The 17,001-nt window shown below is 40.6% G+C and overlaps 1 protein-coding gene across 2 annotated transcripts in view; it reads left to right on the plus strand.

Annotated features, from left to right (window-relative positions):
* Positions 1-429: 429 nt before the first annotated feature.
* Positions 430-17,001, plus strand: part of WWC2 (WW and C2 domain containing 2) — a 102,783-nt gene continuing 86,211 nt past the window's right edge. For both annotated transcript variants that reach the window (XR_007889252.1, XM_051616889.1), the window contains exon 1: positions 430-790. Coding sequence is in view for 1 of the 2 variants with exons in the window: in XM_051616889.1 (XP_051472849.1) it covers positions 660-790 (131 nt within the window). In the remaining variant the exon portion in view is untranslated. The remainder of the gene's footprint in view (positions 791-17,001) is intronic.

The following is a 17,001-nucleotide window of genomic DNA, read 5'->3' on the forward strand; positions in this document are numbered from 1 at the left end:
CAGCTGCTCAGGAGGGCTGCGGGACGTGGCTGGAGCGCCTGGGTGCCCGGGACCCGCAGCCTGCGGCAGGAGCGCGGGAGCCCGGCCGGGGCTGCCGTCCCCCCAGGCGGCTGTGCCTGCCCTCGCACCGCCCGGGCCCCTGCGCGCCGCGGGCAGCGCTTGCTTGCAAGCAGGAGGGGCCCGGGCGCCCTCGCTGCCCTCGTCCCCTCCTGCCCTCCGGCTCGCCCCCGGCGCTCCTCGTTTTCCGTCCCGGCTCCACGGCCGGGGCCTGCCCTGCCCTGCCCAGCCCGGCGGCAGCACCGGCAGGGTTAACCCTGAGGAATGCGGCGGGAGGAATGTGCATGCAGATGAGATGGATGCTAATCTCATGCTAATGAGCGGTGTCCGCGGCCGCCCGGGGCTCAGCCGGGCTCTCGGCGCCCAGACGGCAGCTGGGCTCGGCCGGCACCCCTGGCCCGGGCTGCCGCGGCGCGGGCAGGGCGGCAGCCCCGCCATGGGGCGCTGAGAGCCGGCCGCGCAGGACGGCGTTCCCGGGCTTCCGCCGGCGGCCCGCTCCCTGCCTCCCGGCCCCGCTCCGTGCCCCCGGCTCGGGTGGGAACTTTTCCCGCTTCCCGTCTTTCTTTCTGTCTCTATGGAGCAGCCAGCCCCGCCGCCCTACCATGCCTAGGAAAGCGGGGAACGGGCAGCTCCCTTTACCCGATGGCTGGGAAGAGGCGAGAGATTACGACGGCAAAGTCTTCTACATCGACCACAACACCAAGCAGACCAGCTGGATCGACCCCCGGGACAGGTGGGTGCGCGGGCGGGGAGGCGCCGGGGCCCGGGGCGGGGGTGGGCGCGGGGCGGCGCTGCGGGCCCCCGGGCGCGGGGCGGCTGCGGGGCGGGGGCTGGGCCGGGGCCGGGGCCGGGGCTGCTCCGCCTGGCACGGGGAGAGCGGGGGAAGCGCTTGTGTGCAGCCGGGCGCGCCGTGCCCCCTTCCCACCGGCACGGGCTCAGCCTGTTTGTTCAGCCCGCTGCGTGAGCTGATGTTGGGGGGGAAGAGCCTGTTGAGCTTTTCCCGGAGGCGGCGGGAGTTGCTGGCGTTTGAGGAGCTCCCGACAGGTACCGAGGTTTGCGAGTCCCTCCCAGACCAGAGCTGCTGGCTCTTCGCCACCCCTCTTCCCTGGGCGCTGCTGCGCGGGCTCTCTCCCTCCCTCCTTCCCGGCGGAGCGTCCCGCAGGCGGCTTCTCCCCCGGCCCTGGGGACCGCCGGCCCCGCCCGCCTGGCCGGAGAGGTGCCGGCTGCTGGCGCTGGCTCTGGCGGAGGCCTCGTGTGCTCGGCTAGAGGCGTCAGCAAGCCCCAGTGAGCCCCAGTCCCGGGCTGTTTGCTGGCCTTGCCAGGGCTGAACGCCGCAAACCTCCTCTGACAGTGCTTCAGGGAGCGAGGTAGCCAGCGCGAAGGCTTCTCTCCCAGGCGTCAGCAGGGCAGGTCTTTCAGCTAGGGAGGGATTCCGGCTCTTTGGGAAGGCTTCAATGGCTGTTTCTAGTAGCTGGGTAATAGGCACCCAAGATGCTTATTGTAAAACGTGTATTTTGTTCAAAACGGTCCTAAAAAGTAATTAAAGCCCAAAACTTTGTTATTAAGTACAATGTTACTATGGAAAACAATGTAGTCTGATTATCAAAAACTTTAAAAAGACATTATAAATGTATGGAACAAGTTGCACTGAATTATAAATGAAGGCCTTGGTTTATATTTCTCTGGTCAAATTAGAAAAGGTAGTTGTGACGAAGCTTGCTGGCTCCAAGTCGCATAGGGAAAGTTTTGACAAGCATCATATCCTGTGTTAGGCCTCCTTCTCTGTCCTGCTTGCTATAACAGCAAATTCCAGTAAAGGCAGACTTAATGCTTGCATACCTTTGTACTTCAAAACGTGCTAAATACCTTGTAAATATTAGAGAGGCGGTAAGGTATACAGGGCAATGTTAATTATTATTACACATGGCCTTTTCAGGTGATGATTTATTTTTTTACTGCAGACAATAAAAACTTCTGGCTTTGCTGTCTCTAGAAATAGTGGATTTGAAGTTTTGTTTAGTTTTAGATTTTAATTTGTTTGCAATGCAAAACACAAGAAGGTATGATTGAGAAAAAGCCAAGTATAACGTGGGAGTGTACCAGTTATAATAATGCCTTATGTGTATAGTAATTTAATTATTTTTTCGTATTCTGTAGTAGCAGTAGTCCTGAAAAGTTCAAGAATATTCATATTTGGTGGTAAAATTTGAGTCTTCACTCACGTTAACAGAGTAGACAGTGAAGTAACACTTGTGTGTTTGCAAACCTATAATACCTTGATTACAGGTGGAAAAGAAATCAAGCCTTGAGACTTGATAATCTGTAGTGAGAACTGAGGAAGTAAAGAATTTTTTTCAGAAAGAGCGGTGTTTGAAATAATTGTTAACCTGTGTCAGTCATGCAGAACAGGGATTTTGCCCTAGGTGCTTGAGAGTATCCATACTTCAGTGTACATGGCTCAACTGTGAAGCTGAGTTGCCTGCACAGAGACTGAGAAACCCATTTAATGTGCTGGTTACAATATTGGTATTTACAAAACCTGTGTTTATATTGGTGACCTGGTTTGGAAAAGTAAGAAATGCGTGAAAGTCCTGTGGTGTCTTTGCTCTAGATTCCATTCTAACTTCCATGTATTTAGAGAAAATGTGTCTGGAAACCATACAGGACATAATTAGGGCTTGCTGACAGAAAAAATGAAAAGTGATCTTCCAAGTTTGTCAATACCATAAAATCTGGATTTATGCAGTTTTTAAAACTTATCTTAAATTGTGAAAAATGAAGGTAGTGGATTCTACAGAAAGACTAAAAACACGTTCCCTTGTCTGATGTTACTTGAAGACTTTTTCTCAACTGCTTTCTCTGATGGAGGTCATAAAGTTTTCAGAATGTACTTATGAAGTATTATAGTATATGGGCTCCTAAAACCTTCAGTTGGTAAAGCAAAAGTAGAATAGATATGTTTTTATGGACAGTATTCCTTCTGCTGTTGTTACACTGCATTCTCTGGATGATTACACAGGAAAGTTAAGCTTGATGTTTTAAAACTTTAAATCCTCTGATTTAGAAGATGAAAATACTGAAGGCTTGTGCTGTGAGACATCAGCTGTATGTCTGTGGGTTGCCAGGTGTGTTTGAGCACAATCAGGAACCTCTTTTTACTGGTTTTAAATACTCATGTCTAGAAATAAGTTGACGGTTGAAAATGTCGTATTTCAAAGCTTCTTGGGAAGTTCCAGGTGTAGAGTTTGTTTGTTTGTTTGTTTGTTTTAATACAGTGGTGCTTTTTCATGTATTTGTTACTGCTTGTATGGTGCATGTCTGTCAATATAGTGATAGCCTTGTGTACAGTTGTGAAAACAACTTGCATCAGCTTCAAGCTTGGGACTCAAGTTTTGACCACTTCATTTATCTGAGTAATCCCATTGACATTAGGGAATCTCACACTTGTAAGTGCAAGTGTGATTCGGCTTGTGTTTTAGGAGTGTTGTGGAAGCTATTTGAATTGCTCTGTTCTTCAGGGCTTTTTAACGCTTTCCCTCCTCAACAGTGATTTTTCTCTCCAAACACTTAGGATACTGCCTTCATTTGTTTTGAAGACTGGTGGCCCAAAAGGGGGAGCACTTTAAGCTGTGAAGTGTGAGGAAGAGAAATATAAAAGCAAAAAACGTGGGGAGCTGTCGTAGCATTTTCACTCATTAAATAAGTAGATGTTATTTCTTTGTTCATGACTCCTCCAAGCTGCAGCAAACCGGGAACTTGCTGATCATGACAGTTTTTCTGAAACTGGTTTATTGTAAGAAGGGAAATAGGCCAAAATATCAATTGTATCCTGCTACTGCTTGACAAAGTTGTAAAAAGGCAATCATGCATTGAAGAGGATGAGCCAGATGAAAAGGTCAGGAAGGGTAAGAGGAATTCATACTGTTGAAGTTCCGCGGAACTCTTTCAACTTCCTGGGATATTGAGTTACGGTAAGGTGTTGGTGTGGAGTTTTCTCTGATAGTCAATTAAGAGTGGCTTGGAATGGAAATAGAAATTTGAAAAGAAAAATGTTTTAGATTTTGCATTGTTCAACACATTTTTCCTGTATTCTTTAGTGAAACCAGCGGAGTAGAGCACCAAGGAGGAATGGCATAGGAGACAGGAATCTCAGTACCCTCAGATCTTCAGTAGCTGGATAATTTTCTCACCAAGAATGCAAGGCTTCTCCTCATATCTTGATTCCTACATAGTAAATTGTCCATGCTCCATTGCTGATCACCACTGATTCAAAACATGTATTTTTTTATATATGTTTAGCTTGTCTAAAAAGAGTTTCACATGACAAATTCTGAAGCTGCAAATGATGTTTATTTAAATGTTTAGCTGCACTCTTGTCAGAGTAGTAAGCTGCTATGAAAGTAAAACTATCCTTTCTTTCTGCCCCCTCTTGACTTCTTTTTCCGCTCAGGAGAAAAATGTTTAAAATATATTTTTGTACATTTGATATAGTTTGTACTATACTTTTGCTAGAATGTTTCTAGAATACTTGGTAACTATATAATCAAGAAGGTGCTTGAGAAACATCAGATGTGCGGAAATTGGAGAACTTTACAAGTTAAGAGATTGTGAAAGAGTTTTCTTTGTGGTGATGTGGAGAGGGAATACAGTTTCTGTTGCTGCGTTCATCTTTTGGGGAGGTGAAAACAACCATTTTTATAATGGAATACTGTAACTTGTGCAAGGTTTAGAATCTTTATTAGGTTTCAGCAATTAAACATTGTGTGCCCTTTTCCCGTAGAAAAGGAGGGCCGTTTTTCACTGGAACTTGATTTTTCTTGTCCTGTGAACAGCAGAGGCCATGAGGAGGGAAGATACGGAGGCTGAAGTTACTTGAGCAGTGGGACTTTGATCCTGTCTCTTTCCTGGGCACTACCATAGCTCAGGCAGGTGTGGTAGGAGGCTCCCAGTTACAGTGGAGACTTGGAGGACTAGGAGGTGTATAAAATACTGCGTTGGTAAAAGTTACAGGTAGCAAATAAGAGGTCAGCAGAGAAGGGAGTAGCATTCCTCTGAGGATGGGAGGCATCCTCAGAGGCTGGAAAATACATCTGAATAAATTCTTTTTTTGCATAGAAGTAAGCTGTGTTGTGAAAGATGAGTAGAATAACCTTTATCTGAAGTGTCTGGTGTCTGAAGCAAGTACAGTTCTGTGTGAAATCGGTGATTGAAGGACTTCAGCTGAAATAGGAAAGAATTCTGAGACTGTAAAACTCCTGGATGGGAGGGAGGAAACAAAATTTAGGTAAGAAATAGGAGTATGATACATCTGTTCTTTGAAGAATAATTATGATAAATCAGTGTGTTAGTCATGACATTTTGAAAGGGATGGCTCTTAATTCTGCTTTAAGTGCAAATCTCATAATTGCTGATTTAAACAACAACTAGAGCAACTACCTGATAAATTCTTTCTTTAGGCTGCTGTTTGCTAAGAAAGAACTTAATGTCAAACCATCACTGAAAGGTTCCCTTTCTCATTCCCTTTATTTTGCCTTGTTAATAGCTAAGGAGGGAGGGGGATTTTACATTTATGGCAGCATAGAGCTGTTAAATGATTGCCTCAACACACCTTGTGAAATTCTGACCATAATAATAATCACCTGCTTATTTTTGAAAATCAGTAAAGCGTCGTTTGATCACATGCCAAGGTGTACAACATGCAATAATCCAGTAGTGAGATCGGACAATCTTTTTTTTTTGTTTCCCTTGAATATCTTTTTCTGCCTTCTTTCATCCTGTAATATAATTTGCTATTTTCTGTCCTAATTTCACATAATTTTTCTCATGTCCTTGTCTGCTCAGGAATGTGTATGTTCCTGGTGAAACTGTCTGGTATCTCATTCTGGTTTCAGTGACAGACTAGGAACTTATTTTACTTAATTGATGTATATTTATTCAAAATAAAACCTGTGATGCAAGTACTGAACTTGGAATGAGAGACTAGTTGTGTCTGAACTTCTGACACCTTCATTTGTTTATCCAGTGTAAAGTAGAATTCTAATATTACAGTGCTAATACAGCTGTGATAGCATCAGACACTGTTAAAATACATAGTGAATGTGTATGTGGGTTTTTCAACCGGTTTGCCATTTGCTTGGGGCTGTGTGTTGATTCTAGCATTAGTGAAAATGCCTTTGGTAACAGGTAATGCTTTTATTCTCTCTCTAGAAGTGACAGGGCTGCATTATATCTTTCATTTCAGAGTATGTGAAGTTAACAAGTCAGGAAATGCTAGAGAGTATTTGCTTATGTGGGCAAAGCATGTACCATTGCTTATAGCCAAGGACTGTGATCTGGTATGTAAAGTGGGGCAACTGGTCTAGGCTGTGGTTTATCCAGACCAATATCTGTAGTACTTGACCACTGGAGCTATTTTGATTAAAATCTATCTTGACTTAGAATAGAGTATTACTGCAGTTGTCATACAACGCAAGCCTTAATGAGAAGCTGTACACATGAAGGATAATAGACCTTTTCCCAAATGAGTGGAGCTGAGCAGTTTGCTGGAGATGTTGTCTTACTACAATATAGTTAAAAGGAGGAGTCCTTCAGAACGATCTTTTATTTTCAGAGAAGGGGAACTGGCTTTGGTTTGAAGTAATGGCTGTGAAAGAAGTTTTCATTTTTACAGGTAAGGATCAATATAGAGATAAAGTAGGGCAAATTATGTACAACTTTAGAGATACTAATGTACAGATTACATTAGGAATTCTTATTTTTCTTCAGTTTAATAATCTGTGTTCAACTCTTTGGTTAAAATTCTATGTTTTGAACATGTTATTAAGGTTATTCTAATAATTTAAGAGATTTTCTCTACTTCCATTTACTGAAGTTTGTAACATGTAGAGACAGGTTAAATTTTCTGAAATAGCTTTAGTTTTTGTTTTCTTGCTACTCTTTAGCCTAAAAAATCATAGAATCATAGAATCATAGAATCCTAGGGGTTGGAAGGGACCTCGAAAGATCATCTAGTCCAACACCCCCGCCAGAGCAGGGTCACCTAGAGTACATCACACAGGAAGGCGTCCAGGCGGGTTTTGAATGTCTCCAGCGAAGGAGACTCCACAACCTCTCTGGGCAGCCTGTTCCAGTGCTCTGTCACTCTTACAGTAAAAAAATTTTTCCTGATATTCATCTTAAACCTACTATGCTCCAATTTGTATCCATTACTCCTTGTCCTATCACTGGTCATCACCGAAAAAAGCTTAACTCCATCTTCTTGACACTCACCCTTTACATATTTGTAAACATTGATGAGGTCCCCCCTCAGTCTCCTTTTCTCCAAACTAAAGAGACCCAGCTCCCTCAGCCTTTCCTCATAAGGGAGATGTTCCACTCCCTTAATCATCCTTGTGGCTCTGCGCTGGACTCTTTCAAGCACTTCCCTGTCCTTCTTGAACTGAGGGGCCCAGAACTGGACACAATATTCCAGATGTGGCCTCACCAATGCAGAATAGAGGGGGAGGAGAACCTCTCTTGACTTACTAACCACACCCTTTCTAATACACCCCAGGATGCCATTGGCCTTCTTAGCCACAAGGGCACATTGCTGGCTCATGGTCATCCTCCTGTCTACCATGACCCCCAGGTCCCTTTCACCTACACTGCTCTCCAGCAGGTCAGCCCCCAACCTGTACTGGTGCATGGCGTTTTTCTTCCCCAAATGCAAAACTCTACACTTGCTCTTGTTAAACTTCATCAGGTTTTTCCCCGCCCAAGTCTTCAGCCTGTCTAAGTCTCTCTGAATGGCAGCACAGCCTTCTGGTGTGTCAGCCACTCCTCCCAGCTTGGTGTCATTATGGATCCTTTGAGATTTCATAATTTTTATATCACCAATGACTAAAAACTAGAAGAATACTCATGGAGGTAATGGAAAAGATTAAAATGGACTGACGTATAGTAATGCTTCAATGGTGACACATTTTCTCAAAGGCACAAATAGAAACTGCTGAGAATCCACAACTGTTAGGATGGGACATGTAAAGTTCCTGTTACAGCAATCTGCAAGGGAAAAGGGCTGTAGAGGGGTAGTGCAGCCTACTGGGTCTGGACTGCCACAGTTCTGTTTCCCTCTTCATCTCCTGCTAGCAAATACTAAACTTACTTCAGGAGATGATTTAGCTAAAATGCAGCCCGTTGGTTTTAGGTTGTTTTCCAGCAGAATGAATGTGTGTGAATGAGTTTGTGTCACTGAATGGGTATTAGTGCTGATGTGAGGCAGGAGACAAATCCAGAGCTGGGAGCAAAAGGGATGACTGGTGCTGTAGATGTAGATCAATATGTAGATCTAGATGTAGATCAATCCTATCTGCCATGGAACTGTCTTCTTAGGTGTCCATTTAATTTGTTGGCTTTCTCTGTTGTTTTCTTGTGTGTGTCATTGTGTTCACCTTTGCTTTCCTGTGAACCAGCAGTACAACTGTCACAAGTATCTTGATCCTAAGCATGTTTCCTGTCACCAAGAAACCTTTATGATGTTACAAACTTTTTACTGACTTTTAAAATGTTTGTTACTGTGAAGTTGCTACTGAGGAGAAATTTTGTTAACGCAGAGTTGCAGAATTAGATACTGTCTTCTGGGAATGTGCTGCTGTTAACAATATGCTTATGAATAGCGAATTTCTACTGTGTATGAAAGCAGAGCAGAAAATATTCTTATACATCGGTGCATTTTTTCCTAATTATTCATAAAAGGTGCTTTAGGCTCAGCTGTGAAGTATCTCACCAGAATGATGGTGTAATTCAAGACTTTAAATCTTCTTTTGTGTGAAGCAAGTGGAGCCATTTGTCTTCATTTATTTGAGGGAGTCATCTATATGGACAAAATTACTCCTTCATTTGAAAGTAGCAGCTAGTGGCTGAAAAGAGGAGTGATACAGTAGTTATGGTTTCCCTTTCATGTTGCTTGAGTATTTTGTAGGATTTTGCTTTGTAGGTGTCGAGTTTGGAATGTTGCTGAATACTGTTGCTCTTCTCAGTGGCTTTTTCTGTGCAAAATCATCAGTGATAGTGAAGTTCCTACCTGATTAAGTCAATCTCTGGCATCTGTTTTTAAAATGCTAATGAGAGAGCTTCTTGAGGAGAGATTACTCCTCTCATCCTTCTGCAAATGTACTTTTTAAGGCTAATTTGGTTTTGGAATTTTTTGGTTGGTTAGGACTTTGGGCTAGAGGCTGTCAGTGCTGTATTCTGTCAACTGAAACAATCATTTACATCTCACAGAACAAGATCAGATACTATCCTTTGAACTTGGATACTATGTGTACTTGAAGAAGGGCAACTTTATCTCATCAACTCTGAATACATACTGTATTCAAAGTAATTGTTTGGGTATGTAAAGACTTAATTGTCCTGGGATAACAAACTCAAACTTCTGCATAATCTTGCTATGTGCTATACAGTACTGTAGGTTGGACCTGCTTTGATATATGTGCTGTTTTTTCTCAATTCATTAAATTAAACTTCAGTCTTTATTTGAAAAACAAAAAAAACCCAACCATACTGGGATGCCTTCCATAATATGATGTTTTTTGTGATAATCAGGCTTTCAGTGTCTAGAAATACCACTTTTTTTTTTTTTTAACTTTCAGTGTAGAGGAAAAGATCTAGAAGAATCTGTACTTTTAGCTAAGTCCTGCTGGAACACTGTCTTTATATTAGAAACTTTTCTGAAGTGTCAATGAAGAAACAGTACTTCACACACCCACTGTTTATTTTTAAAGTACTTTTAAGTGCTAAATTGTAGTCTTGTCCAGATAAGCATATGTTATGGCCAACAGGTCTGACCTGTGGCAGATGAACTTTTGATACTTGACAGATTGTGTACAAACACATAATGCCATATGGTAGTAAATATGGCCAACGTCTGATGAATAGTGCCTGCCTTTTAGCTATGAGGCAGGCCTAGGTCTTAAGTAGTGTCTTGTCAGGTAACAGGGTTTGACCACAGCACAGGTGTCCCCTGTCGTATAGCTGTATGGCAGTGTATTTATTTGGATCTCGCTGTACAGGAACAATTCTGTCTGCTTCTGCCCATCATTCTCTGGGATAGTTCTTGTCATCAGAGGATAGAGTGTTTTGCTGTGTGGTTCTCTAATGCTTCCAGAAGAGGAGGTATGGCCTACTTCAGCTAAAAAACTGGGCACTGTAACTGCTCACTGGTTGTAGTGAATTGCAGATAATTGTCAGGGAAAGGCATTTATTTGTTTATGATGAGGAAACAAGGGCTGTTTTTTTTTTTCCTTTGTTTAATACTGTCAGTAGTTAAACTGTTGTGAAGTCCAGAAGTGCCATCTCATGGCCTGATGATCTGACTGAAAAAGAGCATCCTTATGCAAAGCCTAGTTCCTTCATTCTTAATTCAGCTCTCCTTGATTATGTTAAAAATGTTCTTGTAGACTTCAAACTTTCTGCCTTTTCACCTGTGTTAACAAAATGTCTTTGTGAAAACTCTTCATTCCTTTTAGAAATAACCCTGTGCAAAATTCCATTTGGTTAATAAGAAGTTACTGTGCATCAGAGAGAGAGATGTGATTCAGATTTATTAACTACATTTTTAAAATGTTGTTAATTAGCAAATGATTGCAGTCTTATGCTGTGATTCATCTTCACGAGGTGTTCTGGTTGCATAGAACGTCTAGATGTGTACTGCTGTCTTTGTGGTAATCTGACCAATGCAGAGCCTGATCAGGGGGTGCTGATTTTGGTTTCTGTTCGATATAATGGAGAAAGGTGTATAGTGCAGTAAGGCTGGAGTAGCTGGGAGCTAAACTAGGGAGGGAACATTTGAATGTTTTTCTTGCTTTTGGGAGGGCAGTGGGGAAACTGGGATATGTAATGGAATCTAATGGACTTTGCTTCTGCTAAATAGTCTGTGGTTAGTGTTGCTTATAAAGCTCTTTGACCTGTATTTAGTCTTTGGTGTTTTTGTCTGAGGTATGTATGATCAAAACTTGTGAGCTAAGTGACATTTCTGTCCCATAAATCATCCACCACTCAAAGTGTACTTATACTTCTCTTGTCAGATGTGTGTTGTTAATTGGGGTTTGGATTAAATCTTAAAACCTTTTTTCTGTCTTGGTTTACACTCTGAATATCTAGCTTTTGAGGTATTTTTGTATACATGATTTTTTGGTACAGCACCAAATAATGTAATATAATTTTTTTGTTATGTTTAAAGAACAAGCATCCTGTGAGAAACAGCCTTCAGAAGTTCAGAAGCTTAGTAGCTTAATTTCTTTAGGAAGTGATGCCTGAGTAGGAACATATTAACACATTATTTATGTTCTTTATTTATTTTTAAAACTTTGACAGAAGTTAGGTCATAGTTCTGCCTTGCTGACTGTATGAGACTTAGTTATGCTTTTTGTGTACCGTTGGGGGTGTGCTCCCAGGAGTACCTAAGCCCTCTGTCCAACCATATCTGATCCCCACATTCCCAAGATCTATACAAGGTATTCGCAGTGTATTCACATATAACCAAAAAGAAAAATGCAGTGTATTTTCAGATCAATGTCATCGGCTGTCTTACAACACATGCCATCTTGCACAGCGATTTGTGATAAATTTGCAGTTATGATCTTGCAAATATTATGTATGGTTGCATTTTTTTCCTGAGACATTGCACTGACTTTAATCCCATTCCCAGTAATGGACAGTTTATTGTCCGCAGGGCCTGACCTAAATAGTTGGGTTTGGGTTTTTTTTTTTAGTTGTAATTTTTAGTGCAAAGATTTGCACTTCCACCCCCCCTTATAGTTTGGAATTGTACAGTGGTGAACAATTTTAGTTAGGAGGGCTATGGACTCCTGCCAGAGAGATTTGCAAAATAAGTTAATGGTACGAGTTTAAGGCACAAAACTATTTAGTACTAAATTCCAGAGTGAACAGTGACAGACTGCCAAAACTGGAATTGGAATGTCAACAGAGTTGGAGTGAAATAAACAAGATATTGCTCAGATGATGTGATCTTTCAGGCTCTGACTTGAATTTCACCCTTCTGAAGTAAATAATAGTGTTCCCTTTAATTTACTGAATTGGAATGTAGACCTGTAGAGAAGCCCCAGAGATTGAAGTCTTTTCTTCTGTGTTTCCATATCTTAATGTTCCTGGACTGTAGGAGTCTTGCCAAAGTTTTTGTATTTCCCACATTCTTTTGCAGTTGCCAGCTTTGTTTTGTGCAGAAGTGGCAGGCTGAGGTGGTGCTTTAGTGGGTTATAGCATGAAGGATAATTTGAAATGGAAGCATTAAATATTTAAAATATATTTTGCTGAAGCATTGAGTAGTAAATTACTGTACATAAGAGGATGCCACTCAAGTTAGCAATCTGACAAGGAATAAAGAGATCTTTCTGTCATGTTTTGAGTATTGCAATGTTTGAAATGAACTGTTAACACATTTACAGTCATTCTGGTGAACAGAAGAATGCTATGGGTGTGAATAATCATCTGAGACCTCTACAGGACATTCTTGAAATAGTGTTTGAATGACTAGAGAAATTATGGGATGCAGCAAAGCACACAAACGCTGTAAGCCTGTTAGTCAGGCTAGTGTGGTCACTGCTTTACTACTGCAGTAAGTAAAGCTTAATACACAGGAACTTGCACAGTAAACAGATTATTTGTTCACATTTCTGAGCTTGGTGTGTTTATTTTCTGTTTCCCCTTTTATTTATAATCCCTAGACTCTCTTTTTATATCTGCTCTTTGAGAGAAAGACTTCAATGAACTTAAAGTTTGAAGTTTGTTAAGGAGTCATTAATTGGTTACACTGCTGTGTTAGCTAAATTAACAAAGGTGAATTGCTCATAGCAAGGCAAATTATTATGGTGAAATGGATTAGGCTTTTTGGTTCTTGTTTATGTTCTAGCTTGCTAGTCTGGTGGTTGTTCTACCTCATTGGCTAGCATGGCTTACGATAATCTAAATTGAGGTATGGACTTCTGTGCTGTGGCAGGTTGCTGATTTGTATTTAGGATCTGCCTGGCCCATTTGCTCAGAATACATGTAAGCCATCAAAACTTTGTATTTCCAAGGAAGATTTTGGCAAGAAAATAAGCTTTGAGGAGAACTGTAGAACAGTTAAGAGTTTTGACTCAAAAATCTTTAGAAGCTGTTTGATATTTTATGTTCTTTCTTGCCAGTAAGGTTTTGCTGAAGAGTTGAGAGGTCTTGTTTCTGGTCATGGTTTTGTTGCCTAATGTGGCCAATATTTTAAAAATGTATGAAGAATGCTTAAAAAAAAAAAAAGTTAAAAAAAAAGGTAAAAAGCAAAGTACTGCTCCCAAAATAGACAATGTATTTTAAAATTTTATTCTAGATCTGTCAGGTGCTAGTTAAGCAGCTTCAGCCAGCTGCCTGGAGTTCTTGTGAAATGGTTTTACTGCAGGTGTCTGGTGTTGAGGGGTGACAGTACTTATCAGAGGTAGTAGGTTTCTAATGGATGTTTTGGGAATAAGGTCTCATTAATAGTAGTACTTTGAAATATTTTTTTTAAATCTCCAGTATTAGAACTTTATCCAAATGCTCTCATTTTCCTTAGGTGTGAATGGTACCCATCTGAGACATCCAGTAATGTTTAAAGCTGATGTTACATTGATGAACACAGTAACATTCAAATATCACAAAAAGTTTTGTGTGGCCTTGAAGGTAGTAATGTCCTAATGGGGGTATTTTGATGACATGAAAAACTATATAGAAACATAGTACTTTAAGTTGATTTGATACTTGCAAAAATTTTGAAGGACAATAAGCTTAAAGGAGGACATTGATTCTTTTCAGCGGGAAGTTTACCTAGTGCAGGTACTTTACTAAAAGCAAACTATATTGTAAGCAGAGGAATTTGTGAAACCTGCCCATTCATATACGGGACAATCTATTCTTTTCAAGAGTCTGTATTGAAGTAAGAGAATTCTGAGCTAATGCAGAAGGAGGGTAAATGAGCTTCTTGCTGCTGTGGATAAACTCATCAAGGTCCAAAGTAGACAATTTACGGACAGGTTTTTTACTTGTAGTGTTGAGACCTTTGGATCTTTTGTAGAAATATCCTAAGATTATACCAGGTAGTGGAAATCAAATATTAATTGGTAGAGATGAGAGTGGGCAGAGTCTCTATATGATACTTAACAGTCTGTATCTTTTGAGTTTTTTTAACATAAAAATAGACTGAGAATTTTACAAATTCCATGTTACTGTACTGTTTCAAAGAAACAAATCAGTGCATTACTGTATTTCAGTTCTGCCTATATGGTCGAGTTACATTTGATTTTCATGTGAAGATATCTTTTAAGTTCTTTCAGAGAATAGAATGGTTCATGATACAATACACTTGATCCAGTATTCAGTTGATACTTCTCCATTTGGGTGTGTTGTTGCTCAGATGAATTTATGAAAGAGAAATGAGACTAGCAGACACTGAAGTTCTGATTTAATGAAAAAAAATTGTGCTAGTAAAGGCAGAAGATTCTTCCCTCTCCTCCTTTTCTGTATAACACACCTCCTTTCAGTGGCACTGCACAGCTGTTTGTGCAACTTAGCTGTGAACCAGAGCAGGAAAGCTTAAAAGCAGCGAGAGTGAAGATGAATAAAAATCCCATTAGAGGTCATATCCTGGCAAAAGCTTATAGTACTACCACATCACTGAAAAGTACTGAAGACTTCATCTTGAGAAAGTGCAAGTCTCTGGGTGGTGTGGAAACTAAGAATTAATTAGGTACAGAATGCATATTGAATGAATACTGACTTTGGTCTTCCATACAGATGTTGAAGTATGTGAAAGTAACAGCAGGAAACCGATGATTAACTTTTTAAATGGAAACCACAGTTTTTTAACGTGGAGATAGACTTTATACTGTTCATTATGTTCAAGTGGATGAGTCAGTATATAAGTTGTATCCCAGGAGATCTTTTAAAATAATTGCAAATGGGATTGCAGTGATTTACTGAATAAAAAAAAAATTGACAGCATAGACTGGGATTTGTGGACAAACACTAAAACAGGTTGCCATGAGTGGTTGTGAGCATGACTCGGCAACATGGTCTGATTTCGGAGTTGGCGTGTGTTGGGCAGGATGTTGAGCAAGATGACTTTTAGAGGTTCCTTCCCATGTACACTATTCTGCAATTATATTTTCCTTTTTAAAAGGGAAAAAAATATTTTCTGGGTAAGACAGCCTGCTATTACTAAAAGTAAATATTTCAGGATTTTATAGGCTTTTCCTTCATTATTTACTGGGCATGTGTGGGTAAATCTGGCTTATCGAGGTTAATCAAATTAACTAAACATTTTGAAATAAAGACTAGTTTCAAAGAAGTCATGTGTAGGTGTAATGTATTTAAATGAAAGGAAAGTACTTATTGCCCTACCCTCACAGGAAGTCTCTAATCCCAAACACCTGTGCTTTTAATGGAAAAATTAGGTGATAATCAGGAAGCTGCAGGACAAGCAGACTAGAATGTGCTATAATGGAATGGGAATCAGGAGGATAATGGGAGGTTACTAGTGGTGTTTTGCGGTATAATGGCATTACCTTAACCACTGTCTGCTTTAGTTGTGTCTATAAAATTATCTAAAGCTTCATTTTGCTTCAGCTATCAAATCCTACAAGCAAGAGTAGAGAAACTAAATTTCTTTCTCACTTTGAAGGCTGGCTCTGCTTTGTGTGGTATTAGAATAGATCTCCAGAACTCAGGAATTAGCATGTGCATTTAATAACTTAAATTTTAGAATCTCGTGGGTAAATTTGTATTACATCTAGTGGTTTGTCTGTTAAAGATACCTGCATGTTGGCTATTATATTTGCATTGTAATGTTGACATTACTGCTACTAAATGTACTAGTAGCATATTTAGTTCTGATTTTTTTTGTTTCTTCAAATGTGACTTTGGAAGTGAAGCTTGTTCCAGAAAGCATTTTCGGAGATGGATGATTGAAAACAACTCTCCTGAATAGCACCTTGCTGTACTTCATAGATCATAACAGCTTTTATTCACCACTGTGATTGTTTTTTAAATTACTACCTGTGGATTAAAGCTTGAAAGAAGTGGCCTGCTGGCTGCATATTTGGTTTGATTGGGGGCTGTCTTGAAGTTGGCTTTAAATTACATGGGGTTCTTGATGATCCTAGCATTTTCTAATCTTCGTTGTACTGCACGGTTTGTTTTGTTTCTTAGATTCTTGAAATTTTAGGAAGAATAGTAATTCTGTCTTTAATTTCTTCTTGTTTAAAAGAATCGTGTCATTTCAAGCTCAGATATACAGAGATGGTTCTTTTAAAGGAAGTTCTAAAGATGCTGTTTATTTTGCATTATTCTTCCACTGGAAGCATTAGAGTTTGTAATAAATAATGTACTAGTAGTTATTGACAGACTGGAAATACTTTAATTTATGAACTGCGTTAAGGGAAAGCTCCAAGTGACATCCACGGAAGTGGTGTACAAAAGCAATACTGCTTAGATACCTTATTGAAAATATCAATATAACAATAGTGTGCAACATGTTTTTCCACAGGCGGACATTTCATGGGACTGTCACTAACAAGACAGACGGAAGAAAATAGAGAAAATTAATGTCAGAAGACAGTGACAGTTTAAGTGGGTTGAAATATTTTGAATCAACAGCCTTTTTTTTTTTTTTCCCTCCCAGAAGTTGCAGTATTGATAAGTCTGTATAACATGTTCCATTCTTCTGTTTTGATGAGAAATTTTTGTCAGAGGCCATTGAGGGAGTGTAAAAGACTGGGAAAATTTTTACTGCTTGTTAGTCAGAGTACTGGTCTGGAATGTGAAAAAATCGGATTCCATTCCCTTTCTCGGTTTAGAATGACTTGGTGCTGTTGAAAAGCCATCTTCCCTGAATGAATGAGATCAAGAGGTACCTGAAAATCCCAGGCTTGTTTCCTAAACTGC

The sequence above is a fragment of the Apus apus genome, chromosome 4 (assembly GCF_020740795.1).
Source record: "Apus apus isolate bApuApu2 chromosome 4, bApuApu2.pri.cur, whole genome shotgun sequence".
NCBI classification, from domain to species: Eukaryota; Metazoa; Chordata; class Aves; order Apodiformes; family Apodidae; genus Apus; species Apus apus.